The sequence below is a fragment of the Microtus pennsylvanicus genome, chromosome 2 (assembly GCF_037038515.1).
Source record: "Microtus pennsylvanicus isolate mMicPen1 chromosome 2, mMicPen1.hap1, whole genome shotgun sequence".
NCBI classification, from domain to species: Eukaryota; Metazoa; Chordata; class Mammalia; order Rodentia; family Cricetidae; genus Microtus; species Microtus pennsylvanicus.
In genome coordinates this window covers 90529221-90553558 of record NC_134580.1, presented here as the reverse complement: position 1 = coordinate 90553558, position 24338 = coordinate 90529221, and the positions used below count along the sequence as shown (strand labels likewise).

The following is a 24338-nucleotide window of genomic DNA, read 5'->3' as shown; positions in this document are numbered from 1 at the left end:
ATTTAAGGCTGAGGCTCCGACATGGCATCCACAAGCAACACAGTGCACATAAATGAATGTATAACAATGGACTGAATCCGGTATGCTCACAAAATATATGCAGAATAAAATTACATTATGGTTGTTCAGTAGTTTTCCTTTAAATCCTGAATTCCTTCCCACATGTTTGATGCTCGTTAGAGTCTTGCATACAGCACTGTTTCCAGTGTACTCAAAAGAGCTCCTCAGCATTGTTTTCAATGGGTTTGGTCCAGCAGCACCAAGACATAGTCAAGTAGGACCAAGCTGTTTCATATCGTTTGAGCTGCAAATACTTGTATAGAAGGAAGCTGGAAATATGGCTGAGTGGTATTCACCAGACAAGGCCAATGTGAAAACTAGAGTTTGGGTTCTCAGAACAAAAAAAGCTGGGGGGGTGTGGTAGACCACCTGTAATGCTAGCACGTAGAAAGGGAAGAAAGGGAATCCTCAGCTAGACTAGGCAAAAAGTTGAATCCAAGTTCAGTGGGAGAGACTGCCTCAGTATGTAAGGCAGAGAGTGACTAAGGAAAACACTGGAAATCAACCCTGGGCCAGTGTGCACACACAGAAAGAGACACCACAACCACACACACATGACCGTGAACCTCCATACATGTCTGCACACCACACATACACATACACCGGGGAAGGAAAACAAGCCTAGATGATTGCGTCTATGTGGAAAAAGTTTTCTGCCAATTATGCTGCTAGGAGCATATTTTCCTGTTTTTAATCTTGTTTAGTCTAAAGGGTCTCACGAGGCCAATGTTAGCACTGGAGACACAAGCGAACTGGTTTTATACTTTAGCAAGGCCAGTTGAAGCTCATCTCATTTTTAGGTTTGGTTTAAGAGATTAATTGTTGTGATGACCTGTGGGGTATCTGCCTCAGATATCCCACTTACAGTACAACTTCCTGACTAAAGCCATAGTCCCCTCCCCCAGCCTTAAAGCCTTTGCAGAAGGAGCGGCTGCACGCTAGTCACAATTCCTCAACACGCTGGCCTCAAGTCACTTCTTCCGCTTCAGCTCTCAGACTTCAAGTCCATCCCAAACTATACAAAACTAACTCTAGTTTAACACCTATTTATGGAACAAATGGAGGCTGAGGTGGGGAGATCTCAGTAAGAGGCCAGCCTAGGCCACACAGGAGAATTCTGTCTCCAAACCAAAACAAAAGCATCATATATATTAAAAGTCTTCTGGATTCATTCTGGAGGACTTGCGTTCGTTCCCCCTCTGATTTGAAACTGGACACCCTAGGGTACAAGACAGATGAAAGAGAACCTACTTGGAAAGACAAGAGCCAGGAGTGCTGGGTTATACTAGGAAGAAAGCACAATGAGCTAGTGCAGGCCTGGAATCTCAGCACCCGGGAGGCTGAGACAGGAAGATAGCAAGCTGAAGGTTTATCAGGGTTATATAATGAGTTCCAGACCAGCCTTGGCCACACACTCAGACCCTGTCGCAAAACTCAAAGAAAGAAAAGAAAGTAGCACAATGACTACATTGTGACACAGATCCTAGTCGCCTGTGGGAGCATTCCAGCTACACTTCAACACCTAGCCCCTGGGTCACAAAGGAGTAAGTAGCATTCTCATTCACTGTTATAAAGTACAAACTATTGTCTCTATATCACAGAATACTCAAGTCCACTGAAGTACTCAGGTAATTTAGGATAAAACATCCTGATTGCATCCATAGACAAACACTTGCTCTGGTTACAGAACTAAAATCAGGTGGTGTTCTCCACTTCTCAGAAAGAGAGGAGTCACTAAGCAGGCCTGAAAATAACATGTCCTTCATTCATGACCGTTGGTTCTTTCTACACTACTGTAAGACTTAACAGTCCAGTATCTTCTAAATGTCAGATACTTCATTTCACACTTCAAATATCAGAGGGCATCATAGAGTGAGGAGATGGGGCAAGTTCATACAGCACTTAGGAGAATCTAGTATAAAAGTCAAGACTTTGAGGCAGCAGACCTGGGTTTAAATCTAGGTTCCACACTTTCCAGGACTGCCATGGAGAAGAAATGATATAACAGAACTTAAAATACCCAGTCTACCTAGAACAGGGTGGCCCTCAATCGGTTTGTAATCCTAGCATGAGGGTGGCAGGGGCAGGAACAAGTTTGAGGCCAGCCTGGTCTACACAGTGAGAGACTATCTCAAAACAACAACAGCATTTTAAGAACCCAGGCAAGATGGTACAAGCCTATAATCCTAGCACTTGAAAGGTAGGGGCAGAAGGCTTGTCCACACAGCAAGTTTAAGGCCAGTGTGAGCTACATGGGACTCTGTCTCTACAAAACAAAAGTCCTATTTTCTCCCTATAGAAGAAAGTTGGTTATGAAAACATTTCCAGAATTAACTCTGACTTTTCCAAACCCTGAAACCGAATCACTAAACTTCATGGAATGTTTCCAGATCCTTGAAGAGAAGGAAGAAGTTGTTTACTTTCTTAAAATGGATGTGGACAGAAGGAAAAATCATACCAGCCTGAAACCATGACATGTCTGTGTTTAACATCACCACAAACAAGATGACCAATTTAACATGAGAGGAATAATAGAGAGTAATTAAGGGTTTCTATTCTTGTCAAATTCCATCTCAACAGAGTCGCTGCTTCTCCCAGCTACATAGAAGCTGTATTAATCTTCCTCCTGTGTAAACTCAGTGAGTATCCCTAAGAAGCACCTGTCTTATACCTAAATGCTGAGCTTCAGAAATAAGAGCTGAACAATGAAATGAGAGACAAAGGAATAATCTACTATTTCTAAGAAATGTGTAAGGCAAATGAGCACATTTTTCTGCTTGCTTCTTCCATCCCTGAGGGACAGTTACTTAGGAGACCGTGTATAAACTAAGATAATTTTAGGGCTCAATTCCACATCTGCCTGAACTCCCCAGTGTAGCCTGAGGCATCTTGTTCATTTCCCGGTCAGCCAGGCCTGAAATGATCACACAGAAATTGTATTATTACAACACTGCTTGGCCAATAGCTCAAGCGTATTTCTAGCAAGCTCTTACATCTTAAATTAACCCATTTTTATTAATCCATGCATTACCACGAGGTCATGGCCTAGTGGCAAGGTTCTGGCGGGTTCCCACAGGCATCTTTCTCCTTGGGTGGCTACATGGCATCTTCCTGATTTGTCTGCTCTCCTCCACTATCTGCTTAGAATTCCCACCTTGCCCTATTCTGCGCTGCAATAGATCTAAAGAAGCTTCTTTATTAACCAATGATATTCACAACATACAGAGGGGAATCTCACATCACCCCAGGGTTCTGCCTTTTACAGCTTGAAAATCCATGGGTGCAGTGGCCCATGTCTTTAATCCCAGCTCTGGGGAAGCAGAGGCAAGTGTATATCAGTGAGTTCAAGAGCAGGCTAGTCTAACATATCCAGAGTTCCAGACTAGCAAGGGCTATATAGTGAGACCCTGTTCAAAAATGAAATAAAATAAAAATCCAGACTATGAGTGATGCCTGGACAAACTGTCACTATTGGAATTCAGGCTTTTATTGCATTCAGTCTTTGAGGGAGAGGAAATATAAATACCCCATACTCTCTGCTTCATAGTTGAAAAATACTATCTGTCTTCTATGTCTTTCTGCAGAAACAAGAGAGATTTCTATTGACATTTAGACAACTGAACCAAGGGTCCCCCATGAATCTCGTACATGATATACTGAGGCCAGCCTTAGCCAGATGATTCATACACCTTGGACTAGATGGAATACATTGAATACTTCTTGACATTGTTGGCACAATACTGACATCTACAAAGTTTACATACTAAACTGTGCAATTGACTTACAAAAAAAACCAGTCAAACAGTCGCACACTCACACACACACACACACACACACACACACACACACACACACACACCTCACACATTTGAATTAAGTTGACAAGTTTGCATCGGACTGCACTCATAGCTATTATAGGCATCTACATGGCCTACAGACTCCTGGCTGAAGGACAGAATGAAACCCAAGAGGGAACTCCCAAGTTAAATTAGTGACTCACATGATGCTCTGAGAAATCAGATCCTCTTGAAATCCAAAGAGCTGAGGTTAAATGTGTGTATGTGTGTGTGTGTGTTACTTTCAAATCTTAGGAAAGAATGTCTCTCTCATTTTTTGGAAGAGAATCTACAGACTTAGGTTCTATCTTATTACAAACTAAGCAATCATATTGTTAATCAGATTTTAAAATGTTTTCATTAGCATATATTACCTATATATAATTTGTTTCATTATGAAATTTTCATATGGGTACATAATATATTCCAATTACATTCTCCCCTGTTTATCTTTCTTGCCTTTTTCCTCTCACCCTAACTCCCTTATACTCCCTCTTCCTAACTAGCTCCCCTTCTAATTTCATGTGTCTGTCCCTTTTTTGCTTATTTTCAATGATTTAGTGGACCGACCGTGCAGTTTATCAGTGGCGATACCACTGAAGACAATGTCTCTCCCTCCCTGACCACTGATAACTGCTTATAAATTCTCAAGTAAGCATGGGGGCCCCGTGAGTCCCTCCCACAACACAATTCTGGCAGGCTCAATGTAGTCCAGCTCTTGTGTAAGTAATCACACCTGCTATGAGATTAAGAGTACAACAGCCCTGTCACGCCTGGATGCCAGTGTCCCACACCCTTCAGCTCCTTTCTCCAGCTCCTACACTCCTTCTGCCCCATCTTCTATAATATGAACAAAAATTTTTATACTTTCTTCCCATCATTGAGAATAACAATTTACCCACCCCTCTCTTTGTTTTTTGTTTTGTTTTGAGATAGGCTCTAGCTGTCCTGGAAACGACTATGTAGACCAGGCTGACTTTAAACTCACAAGAGATCCATCCACCTCTGCCTTCCAAATGCTGGGATTAATATGGGTACATAATATTACATTCGCTACCACACCTGGTATATATCTCCCTTGAAATTCCATGAAAAGCTTGGGTAAAATGTGTGTTATTTTCCACATTGTTGGACTGAGGAAAACTGCTCAATGGACAGAGTGATGGCCATGCAAGTGTGAGGACCACAATCTGTACCCCCAGCACCTCTAACTAAAAAAAAAAGTGGGAGCCAGTGGTGGTAATGCACACCTTTAATTTCAGCACTTAGGAGACAGAGGCAGGCAGATCTCTGAGTTTGAGGCCAGCCTGGTCTACCGAACAAGTACCAATACAGCCATGGCTACAAAGAGAAACCCTGTCTCAAAAAAACCACACATACACACACTAAAAAAAAAAAAAGAAGAAAGAAAGAAAGAGAAGAGGAGGGGGAGGAGGAGGAAGAAGAAGATGATGAAAAAGAAGAAGGAAGAGAGAAGAAGGGAGAAGAAAGAAGGAGGAGGAGGAGGAGGAAAAAGAAGGAAGAAGAAAAAGAGAGAAGAAAGGCTGGGAGAGTGTAGTTACCCTTTGTAATCCCAGCATCTGGGAAGCAGAAGTGGGAGAGTCCCTACAATAAACTAGGTAGGTAGATTAGCTAGACTTGGTGAATCCTGGGTTCAGAGAGACCTTACCTCAATAAAACAGTGGAGAACAGCTGAGGAAGGTCAACTTCAGGCCTACATATACTTCCAACACACATACAGACACACACGCCAGCAAATAAGCATACCTTCCTGTGCACACAAACATGCACACATATATGCATACAGACATGTACATCACACACAATGCACAAGTAAAAAAGCATAGTACTTACCACACTGTGATTATCTGTCTCCTCTAAAATAGACACATCAAATGTGATGCTGATTTAAGGGGAAATGTTTGAGAAAGGAGGACCAATCAAGCAAGAGCAAACAAAACCAAGATGAAAACAAATTCTTTCTCCTGTCATCTCTGTAGATATGCTTGCAATTCTAAAAAGGCAATTTTTACTAAAAGTTGAGATTATTTAAATGTATATAAACTGAAAAACAGTTAGACCACTGCATTATAAGTACCGTTCCTGACTTCAAATGTGTGTGAGCAGAGAACTCCTGCCCCAACAGCTGCTCATCACCAGGAGGAAGTTAGGTGAGTTTCCCAAGCAGAACATGCTGGTCCCAGGAGAAATACACAGCTTCAAAGAAGGGTTAGAAAAAGTGTGCACTAATGGATGGATCTAGATAACACCATATTGAGTGAGGTAACCCAGACCCAGAAAGACAAATATAGCATGTACTCACTCATAAGTGGCTTTTAGACATAAAGCAAAGAAAAACCAGCCTACAGGACACAGACCCAGAGAAACTAGACAACAAAGAGAACCCTAAATAGAGAACATACATGGATCTACTACATAGGAAGGTGAAAAAAACAAGATCTCCTGAGTAAGCTGGGAGTTTGGGGCTCACAGGAGAGAGTAGAAGGGGAGAGGAAAGGAAGAGAGGGGAGAAAAATGTATAGCTCAATAAAAATAAAGAAAGGAAAAAGAAAAAGCACGTATTTGCTTCTCATGTGCTGTAAGAGAATGGTTGCTCACTGTGCCAGGATCTGAGCGAAAGCACATAAAAACTCACATATCAACTTACTAGGTGGGCAATGAACATAAGTACTTTAACAAATAATTCATCATATGGTAATTCTGAGATATTCACTACCACAATGGTAATAATACACACACATAACTAATAAGAATAGGCCATAGAGATTTTAAGTAGCTTGTTCAAAGTAAGACAGTAAATTAGTATCTGTGCCTATTTCAAATGTGGGTCTAATTTCAGAGTATAAACAGATTAGCATTAGTGCAGATTCACACCAGGGAGAACAGATCAATTTTGATGAAAAGTTTTGGCTGAACATCCAAATATTTTTAATAGGGTATAAATACAATTTTTATCAACGAAGATCTTCCTTAAGAATGGAAAGTTAGGGCTGTGGAGTTGGCTCAGTAGGAAATGTCTTTTGCCACCAAGCCTAAAGACCTGAGTTTGATCCCTGGGGCCACAAGGTGAAAGGAGAGTAAAGACTCCTAAAAATTGTTCTCTGGCCTCCTTATATGTGTGTGGCATAATTTACTTATTTAGTTTTTAGAGATGGGGTTTCTCTGTAGCCTTGGAGCCTGTCCTGGAGCTGGCTTTGTAGACTAGACTGGTCTCAAACTCAAAGAGATTCTCCTGTCTCTGTCTCCCGAGTACTGGGCTTAAAGGTGTACTCCACCACTGCCTGGCAAATAAGTGTAATTTTAAAAAATTACAAATAATAGGAAGCTAGTAACACCAGGGTTATAGGATAAAGGATCATGGAATAAAGACAGATGTGTTCTTTCTCTCTTCTTTGAGACAGGGTCACTTATAGCCCTCGCTGCCCTGGAACTCTCCATGCAGACCATGCTGGCCTCAAACTCATAGATCCTTGGCTTTGCCTCCTGAATGCTGGGATGAAAGGTGTGCACTACCATCCCCAGATCCCGCTCTTACTTTTCTTGTTGCTATGATTAAATACCTTAATAAAAACAACAGAATGGGGGAAAGTTTATTTGGCTCACAGTTCAGGGTACAATCTATCATGGCAGGGAATGAAAGATGGCAGATGCTGAAAGTGGCTGGTCACACAGCATCCAGTCTGGAGGTGGGACACTATGAACACTGGTGCTCACCTTACCTTCTCTCCTATAGAGCCCAGGATTCCTGCCCACAGAATGGTACCATTCTCAGGGACAGGCTCTTCCTACCTGACCGTTATCCAAGATAATCCCTACAGGCCTGCCAACGCCAGTCTGCCAGGTGATTCTACAGCTCATCAATCTGACAACTGAAATTAGTCATCATCACACATTTACCTGTGAATTACTAACATTAACATCTGTTTTGTTTGTTTGTTTTTTGAGACAGGGTCTCAACTGAGTAAGTGGCCTGGAACTTGCTATATAAGCCATACTGGGCTCCAATTCAGAGATCTGACTACCTCTGCCTCCCAAGTGCCAGCACTTGGGATTAAAAGTGTACGCCAACACTGCTCAGGTCCTAGGTGACATTCTTGTTTACATCCACCAATAAACAGTGACATCTTGTTAACATCTGTCTATGAATGGTGACACCTTGTTCACAGGTATCTCTGAATGCTAAAATCTTACTAACCATTATCTATTAATAGTGATACTTTACAGTCTATAGATAGTGACATCTTGCTAACAGCTATCTATGAATGGTGACACTTTGTTAACATCTAAGTCATATATACACAGACACAAGTATGCCATGTTTGAGGTGAGCCTTACTAACTGTGGTGGTTTGAAAGAACATGGCCCCAAAAGGCAGTAGCACTATTAGAAGTGTGTCACTATGTGGGCCAGCTTTGAAGTCTTTTCCTCAAGCTTCACTCAGTGTGACAGTCAGTCAACTTCCTGTTGCCTCTAAGTCTAGATGTAGAACTCTCAGCTCCAGCATCACATCTATCTGCCTGCATGTCACCATGCTCTCCATCCTGGTAATGAACTGAACCTTTGAAACTGTAAGCAAGCCACCTCAATTACGTGTTTTTATTTTAGGAGTTGTCATGGTCATGGTATCTCTTTACAGCAATAAAAACCCCTAAGACACTGACCTATTCCAATAGTAGAAGACTACCTGCACTAAGCCCCACTCCTAGTCACTCTGAGGCCCAGATTTGAAACGGACACTAGTCAAGTTCCCACACCTTCACCAAGCAGTCTTTTTCCACCTCTTTGCCACATTAAAAAAGAAGAAAGAAAGAAAGAAAGAAAGAAAAGAAACTGATGCCACGTATTACCATTTCTCAGATTAAAACATTAGTTTCTAACCAGCATATCATAAAATACACTCATCACCCAGATTCCATGCTAATTTACCTAAGTATCCAGTTATAAAAACTAATGCTATCATTAAAATAACTTTAAACATTCCACAATGTATTTGAGGGTTTTCCTCTCGAAAACCACTTTTCATTTGAGAGTTTTCAAAGTTAAAAGTAGCAGTTAGAGTACTTTAAGTTTGCAACTGTCACAATGACCTTGAAAAGTAAATTTACAGCAAACATTTGTAAAAAGGAGAATAGAGGGAAAATGACATTACCACTTCCTGAGATGCATATTGAGGGTCCTCCGGGTTGACTGACCAATAGCAGTAATCAAAACCAAACGCTACAACCTTCTCCCGGGTGTCTCCAGACCTCTCTGGTCGACTGTTCACCTAAAATTAAACACAGCATCCAGTGTCTTTCCTGTCATATCATTGGAATCTGGACAGTGGCCCTTAATTATGCTCTCTGATGATTACAGAGACCTGGACTATCACTATAATGTTTACGACAGTCACAAAAGAAGAGAGGTAACATCTATCTCCATCTCACTAGGAACAAAGAAAGACCCAGGAACTAAATATGACCATGACACAAGCCTGTGTCTGCGCACAAACACATGAACTACAGGACAGTGCAGGAGAAACAGGCTCTTTTAAAGGACATCTTCATCACTCGCTCTTCCCGAGGCATTTCTATAGAGGAGACTGACAGCATGAGTAGCACAGCCTCTGGGTGCTGCAGATTTCATCACCTTGGAGCTTTCGCTGGGATCCTTCAGGAATCTACCTTCAGTGACTTGGAAATAGTATTAAATGGAATAACCAGGAATAATATAGCTGCTGAACACAGGGTAGGGCCAAAACGTGGAACTATGCTGAGCCCTGGGTACTGGGTAGAATGGCTGGCATTCTTCACAGACATGCCTAGTCTTGGTATTTAAACTGTGGCACTCAGGAGTTAATGATCTTCCTATGATAAAATGCCTTTTGCATTTTCATCCTCTCCAGAGACAAGAAACTGAAGAATGGACACCTGGTGCACACCCTGAGTTCCTAGTTCGCTGGTATAAAATGGCCAGGATGCTACAAAATCACCAGTCGGTAAGCACGCACAGCTTTGCGTGCTGGCTGCTCCACTGTCTTCTGTCAGCTCCAAGTGGGAAAGCATGGCCACAGAGGGTGCTCCTTGAGGAGGAAGCAGCACTAAGAGTGCCCATATCAAGGTTAAGGGGAAAATATACCCAAAACACATTTTAGACAAGAAGAAAGTTAGAAAAGGGGAAGGTAGCTCTGACATTAGCCATTCAAAATCTACAGAAGAACATGGATGTCATAATGAATAGCTTGTTCATAAACAACTGACCTTAGGGAAGCCAACAGCTAAGGAAGTGTGTAGAGGGCAAACTGGAATCTGTCCTTGGGTGCTTGAGAGGTGGCTCGGAGGTTAAGAGCACTGGCAGCCCATCCAGAGGACCTGGGCTTGATTCCCAGCACCCACATGGTGGGTCTTAACCATCTGTATCTCCAGGCCTGGGGGATCTGATACCCTCTTCTGGCCCCTTAGGCCACTAGGTACCTATGTGGTACATAGACATATATGCAGGCACAACACCCATACACATAAAATAATATTTTTTAAGTTTGCTTTTAAATTTTCCTCTTGGACATACTTTATTCTCTAGACCCAAGAGTGTGAGATCTTACAACAAACTAGCAAGGGCAGTAAGAGAGAAGGCAAGGGATGGAAGGCCCTTTGTTCTCCAGGAGCTCCTGCTTAAACTTTCACAGGACCCCTCCTTTAACAGGAGCTGCTGACAAGAGGAAACAAATCACAGCAGGGAAGTAAGGGGGGGGGGTGACCAGAGCTCTGAGGGCTGGGATTTAGATGACCTTCACTCTGCCTCAGCTTCCTCAGCTCTTGGAAAGGCTGGCATTGCATCACAAGCTAACTACAGCATCGATCACGTGATCACCTCCCTGGTTTCTTTCCACTGCTCAAGGACCACAAAAGAAGAACCAGCTCATCTTCTGCATCAGGAAGGATGGAGGAAGTTGACTCTGGAGGGCAGGGTGAGGAGCAGGGAAGGACGTTCCCCGTGTCTGCCCAGTTGAGCTCCAAATTTAAGCAGGGTTGTGGAAAAAGAAATCTGAACAAGACTCGGGCTAGTGACCAACTCCCTTCTGGGATCTGCAGGCTGATGTCTGACACCTGGACCATATTATGGCCAACACAAACCCTGCATTATCAGACAAATACTAAAATTCCCAATAATGACCTGGATAAAGTATTATCAGTTGAGGGGCTCAGGATAAAGTTTAATTGGTGGCCAGGTGAGTTACATAGGCATACAAATTGCCCCCAGCATGAGTTACATAGTCTGGATTTGGTTTCAAAGCAGCTCTTATCAGTTTCCAAAACAGCTGCACTATTCTATTTAACAGCATGGACTACAACGCCACATTTTCTGGACTCTAAGCATAATTCTTTTGTTGTTTATTTACTTTATGATTGGTCTAAGCTTTCCCCACAATCCTTACATCTCCTGCTCTCTAATATATTAAACATATTCACCCCAGAGTCACCTTTAATCATAGATTCGTACCTAAGAAAACAAACACAATTTCAGACTTACCTTCAAATTCCTGATTTTTGCCACTTTGTCCTCAACTTCCACAATAATTCTTCCCCCTTCTTTGGCCTCGCTAAGAAATGAGAACAGAATTCCAATGAGAAGAAATACTTTTTGTTTTCTTTTCTGAGACAGAATCTTAGGTAGCCCAGGCTGCTTAAATCTACTCTCTAGCCAAAAATGACTGAGCTTCTGATCCTCCTGTCTCTTCTTCCTAAATGCTAGAATTACAAACATCTGCTGCCCACTTAACACACACACACACACACACACCAGAAACAAAAACAGAAAAGACAAAAAGAAATTAGTTTTCTCACTCCTGTCCCTGTTCCAGGAAGTGCAATGCCTGTCTCCATAAATAGCCAAAAGCACGTGAAGACTCCCTTGAGGGCACACTTTCCTGATCAGACACTTTGACTCCGGAAGCACTAACTGTCACCACCATTTATTTCGGTGATAATGTATAAAGCACCATATTGTGTATGGACACTGTAATTTCCCTACCCACCCTACTCTCCTGATACCACTTCATAGCATGTCTTCATTCTGACAGAATTTTAAAGCCTAGAGAAATTGCATAACTCATCCAAGGCCACCCAGCCAGGACCAGTAACTGAGATTTAAGTCCAGATCTGTCTGATCCTTAACTATAGCTTTAAAATAAGGCTTGGAAAATATCTTTGGTCCAGTGCAAGACACAATTTCTCACCGTCTCTGAACCACTGTACAAAGTACTGATGAGAACACTGCAGTCCTCTCTGCTGAAATGTTGGGCGTACTTCTGAAGTTGGAGAAAGCCAAGGTACTAAGAAATCCTCCTACCCTGTCCGTACGTGGTAACACTGCTAGCAACTAGCCCACCTTTACATTCACTATAAACTTCTTCTTGCAGTGCTGGGGATTTAAACTTACTCATTTTAATAGGCTTTTTTAATGGCTTATTATGGTGATCCATGCATCTGAAGCCCACTCTTTTCATAACAAAAACCTCTGGCTAGGACAAGATGGCTCATCAACTGAAGGCACTTGGTGTATCTGGAATAAAGTCCTAGATAAAACTTAACTCTAGCTGGGCAGTGGTGACACATGCTTTAATCCCGGCACTTCAGAGGCAGAAGCAGGTGGATCTCTGTGAGTTGATGGCCAGCCTGGGCTACAGAGGTAATTCCAGGACAGCCAGGGCAATACAGAGAAACCCTGTCTTGAAAAAACAAAAAACAAGACAAAACAAACAAAAAGTAACTAGCTAAGTAGCATCTTTGTTAGTTGAACTTAAGTTTCTGTTGTTTCTTTCCCCTTAAGGCTTTACTGTACTTTCTTGTCCACTATACAGAAGACAGTACACGAGAGAGGTATTCTTTTGTGGTGGAGGCGATCAAGCCCATTGTCTTATACATCTAGGCAAGTGCTTTATCACCCAGTCACACACCCCCATGTACAGAGATATTCCCAACTCCCAGGATCATCAGTCCACAAGTAGGTGAAATTTTCCTACCTCCTCTGCTCACCTACAGACATGTTGGCATTAAATTTTAAGAGGGCAGAAAGGACATCAATCTCAAGGAAGAAGCTCGCTTCAGCTGGGTGGCACACACCTTTAATCCTAGCACTCAGGAGGCAGAGGCAGGTAGATTTCTGAGTTCAAGACCAGCCAGAGAGTGTTCCAGGACAGACAGGGCTACACAGAGAAACTCTGTCTCAGAAAACAAACAAAAATCAAAAACAACAACAACAACAAAAAGAAGCTGGCTTCAAACGGTTCAAACCAGTCCTACTAAGGAAAAGCCCTAAGCAAGGCAAAGCAGTCACTATTACTAGCTGCCAGAGCCCATCAGCAGAATCCATCTTTAGCATCAAAGACTTTGAATAGAAGTAAGTCTACAGGCTGCCTACATCAGAATTAAGAAGAATACAAGAAGGCTGAGTTAATTCAAATGTTTAGAGGAGTAGAGCAGATGATAACCAGCTTCTGGGGGGCAGGGATTTTATGTGTGCTGTAATTTGAAAACCACTGTTCTAGAGGGGAATTTAACCAAGCTACACATTTGTATTTATTTCTTTTTTTAAAACTCAAAAAAGGAACAAACGAGAAGAGGCCAGAAGAACAAAAACGATCACTAAAAATATGATTAACACCTGATTAGACATGAAATGGTAACAGGTGATATGATCAAAGTTCATTATCTACATATGTGCAAATGTCATAATAAAGCCCATTATTTTGTACAACTAAGACATGCTAATAAAATGTATTATAAAAAGATTGACATGGAGACAGGTGGTGTGGGATACACTTTTAACCGCAGCACTCAGGGGGCAGAGGTAGGCAGATCTTTGTGAGTTTGCCACCAGCCTGGTCTACAAAGGGAGTTCCAGGACAGCCAGGGCTACAAAGAAAAACCCTGTCTCAGAAAAAAAAGAGAAAAGATTGACGTGATTATCATTTTAGTCTATTTTATAGATCAAAAACAAAAACCAAAAAGTGAAACAAATTAAGGTACCAAGTGAAAGTAGAGGGCAGTGGGGCAGAGCTCAGTGGGGCAGGTGTTTTCTCCAGTGGCGAATGACTCTGGACAGGCAATGGCAGCATCTCTAACCAACAAACAGAATTTCTGATTATGGGAAACATATGGGTCAAGGGGAGGACTCCAAAATCACTTCTGTGTTATTTCATCCAGCATTTTCTCAAGTCCTATAGAACACAGGAACAATTTTGAGCATCTTGGGAAGGAGCAGTGTGGTTGGTTTAGTGAATCAAATCCTGCTTCTAGAACTTAAGCAAGACCATGTTCTCATTTGGAGAAAAATAATGTAAGCTTGGGCTAGATGGTTCCTTCTCAAGCACAGTTGTCAGTCATGATAACTTACCTGTAAGTTGGGACAGATGACACAGTCAGCAGACTCTCCGTATGCAAAACAGCGTCAATAAGCAGTGGGTACCACCACCATCTCTGCAGAATTCTGTGGGAATTGGAGAATGGTCTAGTCTAAACGTCTTAGCTGAGATCACACTAATTGTTTACAAAACTACTCCTGAATCAGTGACTGTGGATCTGCAGCCTGCTAAAAATCAGCTCACACCTGGAGACCAGGAGGCTTGATGATCTAATCTACCACTTACTCTCAAGCCTCTTCACTGGAGCTGAAAGTAAATAAGTTCCCTGATTGTTTTTCATTTTTGTTGGATGAGATGTGTTATTCTCGGCAACGACTGCAAGTAACAAAGGGTTTCAACATCCTTTTCTTAATCTAATCCATGCTATTTGAAACTCCTGGTTTCCAAGGAACTAAAAAGTTAAGAGTGGTCAATACTGCTATCCTAAGAACCCTAAAAATTAGTTTAGAAAGAATGAAATCTACCAGCAGTTACCTCCTCCTGGATAGCTGCTCCCTGGAAGCCTCCAACCCTGAGTCACCGCGTGTAGTTATGCAAACCCAGATGTTTAAAAACCAATTGTCCTGGCTGTCCTGGAACTTAGGCTGATAGACCGAGCTGGCCTTCAACACAGAGTGGTTCACCTGCCTCTGCCTCCTGAGTGCTGGAATTAAAGGCATTTGCCAACAACACTGGCATGGGTATATCTTCTTATGTCTTCCTCCTATCTCATGGTTCTCATTCTGTCAAAACTTTTCAAAGCAAATGACCTCTACAAGGACAAAACTAACACCCCATGATACTATTTCTGTCATAGGAGACAAAGCCTTTCTTGACCTCTGTGTACTGGACATTGAAGATTTTTTTCTACAATAAATCTCAAGATATGTCATCTGGTATAGAACCACACTCTGCCAATTTTCTCGCCCATCACACCCTGCGTCTGTCTATCCACGCACGTGTCCAAGGCTCCCATCTACACCCTAACAGCCTAAATTTACTTTCTCTTCCTGCTCTTACTTTAGAGAGCTCTGCACTTTCCCCTCCTGTCAGAAAACTCAAAGATCTTTCAGAACAGTTCAGACATCAACCCTTGTGCAAAGCCTTCTTTGACTTCCCGAGTGGGAGAGGATGAAATGTTCAGTTCCACAATGGTTGCCTCAAGGGCTGAGAGGTGTGGAATGAGGCGCAGGCACAAGGAACTGGCACTAAGGAGCAACTTCCCCTTCCCATGTCACAGTTCTGTTCTTAAATCACGTCAGCTGTTGAGCACAGATTGAAATCACATTCTCTCTCTGGGCCTCAATTTCCCTCCCATATCCCGACAATCCTTTTTCCTAAGTCCCCACAGAGGAATCCCATGTATATATGTATATGAACACACCTTTCAGTCCTCTCGGGTCCTCCTGGGTCACCATGAGGAGTGGAGACTGCCCACCTCTTTGCACCTCCTCACGTCATGATGCACGAGAAAGGCCCTACTAAGTGCACCAAGACCGGAGCCAGGGTCCCAAGAAACTCTTGTTGGCAAGATGCCAGGGACGTGTAGACAGGGCAGCGACCTCTGGAGGGAGGCACACAGGAACCGCTATCTACTAGCTTGACGGGAAAGCTCGACTTGAAGCCCTGTCCCTCCAGGCCTTCATGGCTTCTGGACCCTGAGCCCTCAGGGCACTGTGAGTCTGATTTTTCTCCAGGCCAGTCCACCTAGAGAAAGGCGCCTTCTCGCTCTCCTCTCAGTTCACTTGACGCCTCAGGCGCCCCCCCCCCCCCCCCCCCCCCCCCCCCGCCCCTGCCAGACTCACCGCTTGCTGAGAGGCCGGACCCTTATGGCCACCTGCACATTCGCCACCCCTCCACCACAGTCCAAGACCCACACAGCGGGTATAAGCAGTGCATAAATTACACACCAATTAGTTCTTCTAGCTACTGATCAACGGGAGCATCTTTATACTTATCTCTTTGGTGAGGGTGTATAAAATATATACTTGAAGATTCTTTTCTAAGTGTGTGTGTGTGTGTGTGTTTGCGTGTGTGTAATAGAGAAGGGGAGAGAATGGGTGCGTACTTGTAGAGGAAGTCTGTAGGGTGGGGTCCCCCCGAGGATATTTTTTACTTATAAAGATTGCGGGCGCACTCCCGGCCGCCCCTTCTGCTTTCCTGTTCTCCGCTGGAACCTCTGGTTCTATAAGTCTATTTATCAATTAAAGCTGTATGTATTATTACAATTTCTGTCTGCATTCATTTTCGCCGATACAGAAGTCAGTTTCCGCCTTCCACCTTGTCGAGGCAGTCTCCAGTTTCTGCTTCTGTGCTGTGTATCCCAGGCTGGCTGTGTCCCTCCACAAGAGCTGAGAGTGCTTACTTGCCCTGACTTCTCACTTGTTCATCAGGCTTTAGCAGCTATCACTTTACCTGCTCTCTCCCTAACCTGTTTCCTATTATTCTGACTTTTGCTGCTTGCTCTTCAAATAGCATTAAACTTTTACCAATAATATGTACTGACACGTTCAATTTTGTTAATCTGCCTGATCATTTCTGGGTCTTTTTCATATACCATTATCCAAACTAATAATGACAATAAAACTCATTTTTTCTCTTATGACTTGTATCTTTTGTGATTGACTCAAAAATCTCAAATCATACATATAACTATTGCCCCGAATTACCTTCTAAATGTTTTATAGTTTCACCTTCAATATGTAAATCTTTTATTAAGCTGTACATGACTATTTCCAGCTACATAAATTAGAACTGCGTCCCATGAACAGCGAGCTCCTATTTGCTGATGCGCACACATACAGACAGCTGCAATTTTAAGGTGTGAAAGTGGAACAAGCGAACCTGAGAAGGAGCTTGACACCTGGAGCCCTGCTTCTGACTGCTGTACTTCCCAGGGCTCTGCTCAGCTACCCTGACAGCTCCCAGAATGCCCTGCCCTCTTTTAGGGTACCCTGTGCCCTGCAATGGCCTTCCTCCCTCCTCCTGGGCTCTGCCGCACATTACGAAGTGTCTGATAACAAGACTATACACTGCCTGGGGGCAAAGTGCCTACAATCAGACATCTAAGGACTGAACCATGGGACAAGTGTTGGCTAAAGTGTCATGAAGTCAGTGGACTGGCCTATGACTCAAAGAGTGGCTATACAGTCACACCGCCTTGGCTAGAAACTAGCTCCACCATTTAAGAACTGCACAGAGCTGCACAAACTGCGTGCCTACCCTAAACTGAATGCACCATAGTGGATAAAATGTAGGACACGGCTTCAGAGAATGTGCTGGGGACTAAATGAGATTATGAAAAGTTTATACCAACTAAGAGCTCAAAACATTATTGTTATTTTCATGGAATTCTGTTTATTACCTTTATTACTCCTTAGTACCAAGTCCTTAGTATTTCAGACACTTCCAATTTTCTGGGGTAAACACTATCCCTCCCAAAAATTGCAATGACAGAGGCCAGGTGGTGGTGGCGCGCGCCTTTAATCCCAGCACTCGGGAGGCAGAGGCAGGTGGATCTCTGTGAGTTCAAGGCCAGCCTGGTTTACAAGAGCTACTGCCAGGACAGGAACCAAATAAACTATGGAGAAACCCTGTCTCGAAAATCAAAAGAAAAAAGAAAAAAAAAAAAGAAAAAAGAGAGAAAGAAAAGAAATTGCAATGACAGTTGCTGCTAAGAGCAGAGGCATTTAGATTCCCTGCACTCTCACAAAGACTACACTGTGTCGAGAGAGCTAAGGGTCCTGCTACCTAGGACTACACGGGACCTGCAACAATAACAAGTAGCACCTCCAATTGCCTTCACTCAAAATGTTCAGATGCTCAAGTATACACCAAAGTGGTAAACACCAGCCAGCACTTGAAATGCCACTTCTCCTTGCTTAGCCAGTTTTTGAGGGTAAATTAACAGGAGTCCAACAAGCTGACTGGTAATAGTCACATTAAACCTTTTTGCTCTTGAAGTTACCTTCATATTTTAAAAGAATCCAGGGCTGTTTATGAGATGCTGTGACACAGAAAATACACTGTCTCCACTCCCTAGGAACTAGGTGGTCTGGCCAATCTTATGTCCTACCACTTAGAACTTTAAAGGACGCAATGATGGAGACGCAGAGGGGACTCAAGAGTGCATCACAAAGGTGGTAGTTTCTCCAGTCAGTAGCAAAATTCTAAGCAGACTACTTACAGGATGTGGCCAAGCTACGACCTCAGTCAGACCCCCAGTCTCTCTCCTGGAACACATTTCTCCAGCCTGCTATGACTCTTCCAGTACATGCCCCTCTGCTTACATCAGTCAAAGCCCATTCCTAGCTGACACCCAAGAACCAAGAGCAGCAGTGCAATGCCTCGCCCTCAGAGAACACAGGATCAACACGAGACTGTACTGCCACGGCCAGTTACTACCTGGTACTCCGCTATCCCGACCATCAGTTTATTTGCTACAATGACTGGGACAAAGCAGGCAGACAAGAAATGCTTCCTGTATGAACTCCACAACTAGGGAGAATGTTAGGCCACCGTGCAGAAACACCCACTAGCACTCACTTATTGCCAAGAGGGTCCAATTGCCAGGTGGATCTGCACAGCTTAACTCATTCGGGAATTTACAAACTAGGATTCTTTTCACCACCTAATTAGCAAACCTACCTCCCCCGCCCCCCATGTGTATGTATATGTGTGTGGTGCGTTTATTTTTAAGAGAGAAATAAAAAAATTAGCATTCTATTTTACTAGCATTCTCTTCCAGTAAGAAAAGCCTAATTTGGGCCGTGCAGTGGAGGCGCACACCTTTAATCCCAGCACTCGGGAGACAGAGATAGGTGGATCTCTGTGAGTTTGAGGCCAGCCTGGTCTACAAGAGCTAGTTCTAGGACAGGCTCCAAAGCTACAGAGAAACCCTGTCTCCAAAGACAAAAACAAACAAACAAAAACCCTTTTAAGCGTTTTTCAGGTTTGTAGAAAAGTTGTAGTGGAGCACAAACAGTGGGTATGGTCCCAAAGCAATGTCTCCACTTCCTGTTTGTGCCGGCCATTATTCTAGATTCTGGAAAGCTAACACTTGGCTATTTTAATAAATGTACCTTGTAAGTGCTAAAACAGACCTGCAAATGTAGTGGAAGTTACCTGGTGGGGTTTTTTAATGTAACCAGTTCTCATCTGCTGTAGCACAGAGCCTGGCTTGTGCCAACAGTAATACTCCTATCTGGAACAAGTACCAAACATTTGAATGTGAACATTGATTTTGCTCAAGTTATTTTATGGATGTTAGTGAATTTGGAGTAACTTCTATACAAAGTTGTCCTGCTTTATGAGTTATAGCGTATGTTCAACAGACAGGAGATCTTCGAATACTTTCTAATCAGTATTTTGTTTCAAGATGGACTAAGATCCCACCAATTAGGTACATACTGTGTGTGACCAGCCCTGTCAAACATAGGCTAAAAAGTCACCATTGGACTTTTACATCCCATTACATAATAAAAAAAAATCGGAGAGAGGGGGGAGGAGGAGAGGAAGAGGGATACAGAGAAAGAGAGGGGGTGTGAGTGTGGAGCAGTGTCTTCACAGAGGCCAACTCCGCCAAGAGGTCCTGTTCCAGAACTCTTCAATATAAACGCTCCACTCAAAACCCAACGCTACCAACAGGGGTCAGCAGCCTCTGCTCCCATCGCCCAGCAGACTGAACTGAAGACAGAAGGCAAGCACAGCCGGCGGTGGTCCCGAGGGTGCCGAGTTTAAGTGGGACGAGGCGCACTGCCCACTGCCAAGCTGACCGGGGTCGACCGCCGCAGGGGCCCGAGTCCCCCGGCAGTCGCGCAGAGCAGGAACCTACCTTTCCGTCGTGGGCTCCCAGTCACCGGCATGGCGTAACGGAAGAAGCGCGAGTGGCAGCGGCGGCAGAGGCTGCAGAGGCGGCAGCGGCTTCGGCAAGGCACCCGGGTGCACGGGAGCGGGCTGCGCGGAGCCTCTGCGGGGAAGCCCGTCCCTCGGAGCAGACGCTGGGCAGCCGGGGAAGCGTGTTCCTCCGGGACGGACCGGGGAACGGCCAATCCCGGAGCCGAGGGCGGCGCGGCGGACTCCGAGCACGGCTGTCAGCGCTCCAGCCGAGGGGACACCCGCGCCCAAGGAGCCCGAGACGGCGCGAGGCCGCCGCGGCCCCGACAGCTGCAGCACCGGCCGGAGGTCGCCGGGCAGCGGGACGAGCGCCGCCGACGGGCGAGGGCCTGGGTCCCGGCGTGCGGCGGGGCGGCGTCGGCCCTGGCGGGGAGGGGCGGAGGCGGAGGAGGGGGCGGGGGCGCGGCCGGCCCGCGGACACCCGACGCCGCGCCGCCCGCTCGGGCCCGCAGGCCGCTGCTCCCGCACCCCCGCCGACGCCAAACCATCCCTGCCGCCAGACCCCCCGCCACGTCGTTTGTCGGGGAAATCGCTCCTGCTCGGCCCTCTGACTGACTCCTCCGGCTCACCGTCTTCCCTCTGGGAGGAAGAGGCGGGACTTCCTGTTTCTCCGTTGAGCTACTTCCTGCGGTTCCCAGGGCGACTGTTCTGGATGGCGTGCAGAGCACCATAACCGAAAAACAGAGATTTTACAACTGCCTGGGTAAAGGCCCAAGTTCTTGTCCTTTTTTTTCCTTGAATAGCCGTCAGCTCGGCGTGTCGAGTTGTTTTCAGCCCTGCAGTAGTTTCCTGAAGTCCCTAAGACATGATCATCAATACAGATCCCAGCTGTAATGGGACCAGGGATCCAGACATGGAAGCAGCTTTATCCCCAACATCATCATGGCCACAGTGGCAACATGGTCATCCAGATCAGTATGTCCCCAGCAGTAGTATGACCCTTGGACATCAACATGGTCTCTGGTGACTGACCAGATGCCAGGTTTTCATACAGTTTGGGTGGAGCTGCTGCCTAGGCCATGTCTGGGGCCATGGTCCTGCAGCAGTCAGGGTCTGAATTTATGTCCATGGCTCCTCTTACCACAGACATCACTTCTTATATTTTATTTACATATCTATACGGAGTTGCCTCAAGACTGAATTCCAATCACTAGTGACCTGCTGCTTAGCCTTTTACATTTGAGTAACAACAGATCTCCAAACACCTATTCAACTAAGGAGGGACCAAGCTATCCACACCAAGGAACACTGTCAATGACCTATGTCTAGATTCTTTGGTCATATCACAAAGACAGAACATGAATAACTAAGACAACATGCCTCCTACAAAAATGCAGACATGACTATTCTAACATCTGATGAAAAAGATTTCAAGTCAAAACCAGTCAGAGAGATAAGAAGGACCAATACATATGCATTAAAGGAAAAATCCAAGAAGCTAATACAATTCTAGACATATACACATTGAACACAAGAAAACCTGATTTCATAAAAGAAATACTATTATTCTTAAAACCACAGATTAACCACCAAATAGTGATAGTGGATGACTTAAATATCCCAATAAGTAAGTCTATGGGACAAAAACTGAACAGAGAAAACCTGAAGTTAAATGACATAAAACAAATAGACTAAAGAAACATCTACAGAACATTTTACACCAGTAATAAACAACACATCTACTTCTCAGCAGTCCATGAAACTTTCCATAAACCCAATTGTATATTAGGATGCAAAACTTTACTCAAAATAGAAAAACTGAAATGACGTTTTGTCTTTTATATTACCCCAATGGGATAAGGTTGAATATCAATACCAGTAGATTCTACAAAAAGCATACCAGCTCATAGAGACCAATCAACATACTACCGAATGATAATTGACTCAAGGAAGAAATGGAGAAGGAAGTTTAAAAATTCTATAATTGAATGTAAATGAAAACACAGTATCTAAAAATTTATGGAACATAAATAAGGTAGTCAAAACTGGCAAATTTTAGAGCACTATGTCCCTACTCAAAACTTGGAGAGATGTCAAGTGAAAAACTCAATTAAGTGCTTGAAGGCCTTTGAATATCGACAACAATCAACTCACCCAAACAGTAGATGGGAAGAGATAATCAAACACTAGCTGAAATGAACAAAATAGAAAAAAAAAAAGATTTACAAAAAAATCAATGACAAACAGAGCCTGCATAATACTTGTATATATATATATATATATATATATATATATATATATATATATATATATTATAGGACAGGCTGTTTGTATTGGATAGCCAATTAGTGTACTCTTTCATGGGGAAGATTATTTCTCCCAAAATCAGCATTCCTGAGCTATCTGTAGTTCTCTGTGTAGCAATGAGCCTCTCGGGCTTTGCTCACCCATTTTATCATGGATGTTTGCCTTGTTCACATCATGTTTAGACAATCATGCTGAAATTTTATGATTACAACTTCTGACATAACTAGAGGTCACAATCTCATAGCAAACTCCCTTTCCTCTGACTCTTACAATCTTTCTGACCTCTTCTACAATTACTCCTGAACCTGAGGTGTGGGAGTTGTTTTGTTTAAATAATGGTCTCCATCCATTCCAAAGAGGAGCTTCCTTGATGAGGGGTGAGGATGACACCTCTCTTTGTTTATAAGGACAAATATTTATAGTGCAGTTTGAGATAACGCTGGTTTAATAAAGTGACAGTTGTTGGTTTTCCTCCATGATCCATGAATCTCCTAGCCCAAACTAGCTGGCAAGGTTTCCATTCGTGTGCATAATTACCCTCTTCTTACACAGTTGTTTTATTTGTTTATTTATTTAGTTTTTTTTTTGACACGGGTTTTTCAGTGTAGCCTTGGCTGTCCTGTAACTTACTTTAGACCAGGTTGGTCTTAAACTCACAGAGATCTACCTGCCTCTGCTTTCTGTGTGTTGAGATTAAAGGTGTGTGTTACTGCATCCCAGTTTGAACAAGTTTTAAGAAATTATGTATTTTTTTCCTTTTTTAATTTTTTTTAAATTTTATTTTATATTCCATCCACATTCTCAACCCCAACTGAAATAATCACACAGAAACTGTATTATTTAAATCACTGCTTGTTCCATTAACTCTAGATTCTTATTAGCTAACTCTTACAACTTAATTTAACCCATTTCTATTAATCTGTGTATCACCACATGGTTGTGGACTACCAGTGTGGTTCTGGCATGTCTGTTCCTGGTGGGGCTACATAGTGTCTCTGAGATGCCTCATTCTTTCTCCCAGCATTCAGTTTAGTGTTCCCTGTCTATCTTTGTTCTGTCCTGTTATAGGCTCAAGCCAGCTTTCTTTATTAGTTAATGTTAATCACAGCATACAGAGGGGAATTCCACATCACAGGATGAAGGCTTAATGATGATAGTTGGAGTATTCAGCCATCTGATTACAGGGGAAGACCACTTAGGGTTCTCTCTCCACTATTGCTAGGAGTCTTAGCTGTGGTCATCCTTGCGGATTCTTGGGAATTTCCTGGCACTAGGTTTCTCCCCAACCTCATAGTGGCTCTCTCTATCTAGATCTCTCCATTTCACTCCCACAATGTCCCTCTTCCTCCTCAGCCAGTCTATTTCCTCAAGTTGTCATCTCCCATTACCTCTTCTTTACAACCCCATTTCCCCTGTTTACCCAGGGAGAGTTCATCTGCTTCTCCTTCCCTGAGCCATCCATGTGTCACTCTTAGGGTCTTCATTGTTACCTGCCTCCTCAGGATCCGTGGATTGTAGTTTGAATATCCTTTGCTTTATATCTAATATCCATTTATTGTTGAGTATAAACCGTGTTTATCTTTTTAAGTCTGGGGTACCTCATTTGGGATAGTTCTTTCTAGTTCCATCAATTTTCCTGTAAATTTCAAGATGTCATTGTTTTATACAGCTGAGTAATACTTCAACATTTTCTTTATCCATTCTTTGGTTGGTAGGCATCTAGATTATTTTCAGGTTCTGAGTATTATGAATAATACTGCTATGAAATAGTTGATCAAGTGTCCTTGTGGTATGATTGAGTATCTTATAGATATATGACCAGGAGTGGTATCATTGGCTGTTGTAGGAGAGATGCTATTTGTTTTCCCGGCCACCTGGCTAGCTTACACCCAAAATAA

At 43.4% G+C, this 24338-nt stretch overlaps 1 protein-coding gene and 1 long non-coding RNA gene across 2 annotated transcripts in view; one reads left to right on the top strand and one right to left on the bottom strand.

Moving 5' to 3' along the window:
* LOC142844314 (uncharacterized) overlaps window positions 1-23924 on the bottom strand; it is a 38755-nt gene extending 14831 nt beyond the window's left edge. The window contains exons 1-6 of the mRNA XM_075962646.1: window positions 23829-23924; window positions 22288-22323; window positions 20132-20772; window positions 14292-14384; window positions 11427-11496; window positions 9067-9183 (exon numbers count right to left, since the gene is read on the bottom strand). Coding sequence (XP_075818761.1) covers window positions 9067-9183; window positions 11427-11496; window positions 14292-14384; window positions 20132-20772; window positions 22288-22323; window positions 23829-23924 — 1053 coding nt within the window. The remainder of the gene's footprint in view (window positions 1-9066; window positions 9184-11426; window positions 11497-14291; window positions 14385-20131; window positions 20773-22287; window positions 22324-23828) is intronic.
* LOC142843762 (uncharacterized) lies at window positions 9807-11382 on the top strand. The gene is made up of 2 exons (XR_012909690.1): window positions 9807-9894; window positions 10700-11382. It is a non-coding gene; the product is annotated as an uncharacterized LOC142843762 (long non-coding RNA).
* Window positions 23925-24338: the final 414 nt, after the last annotated feature.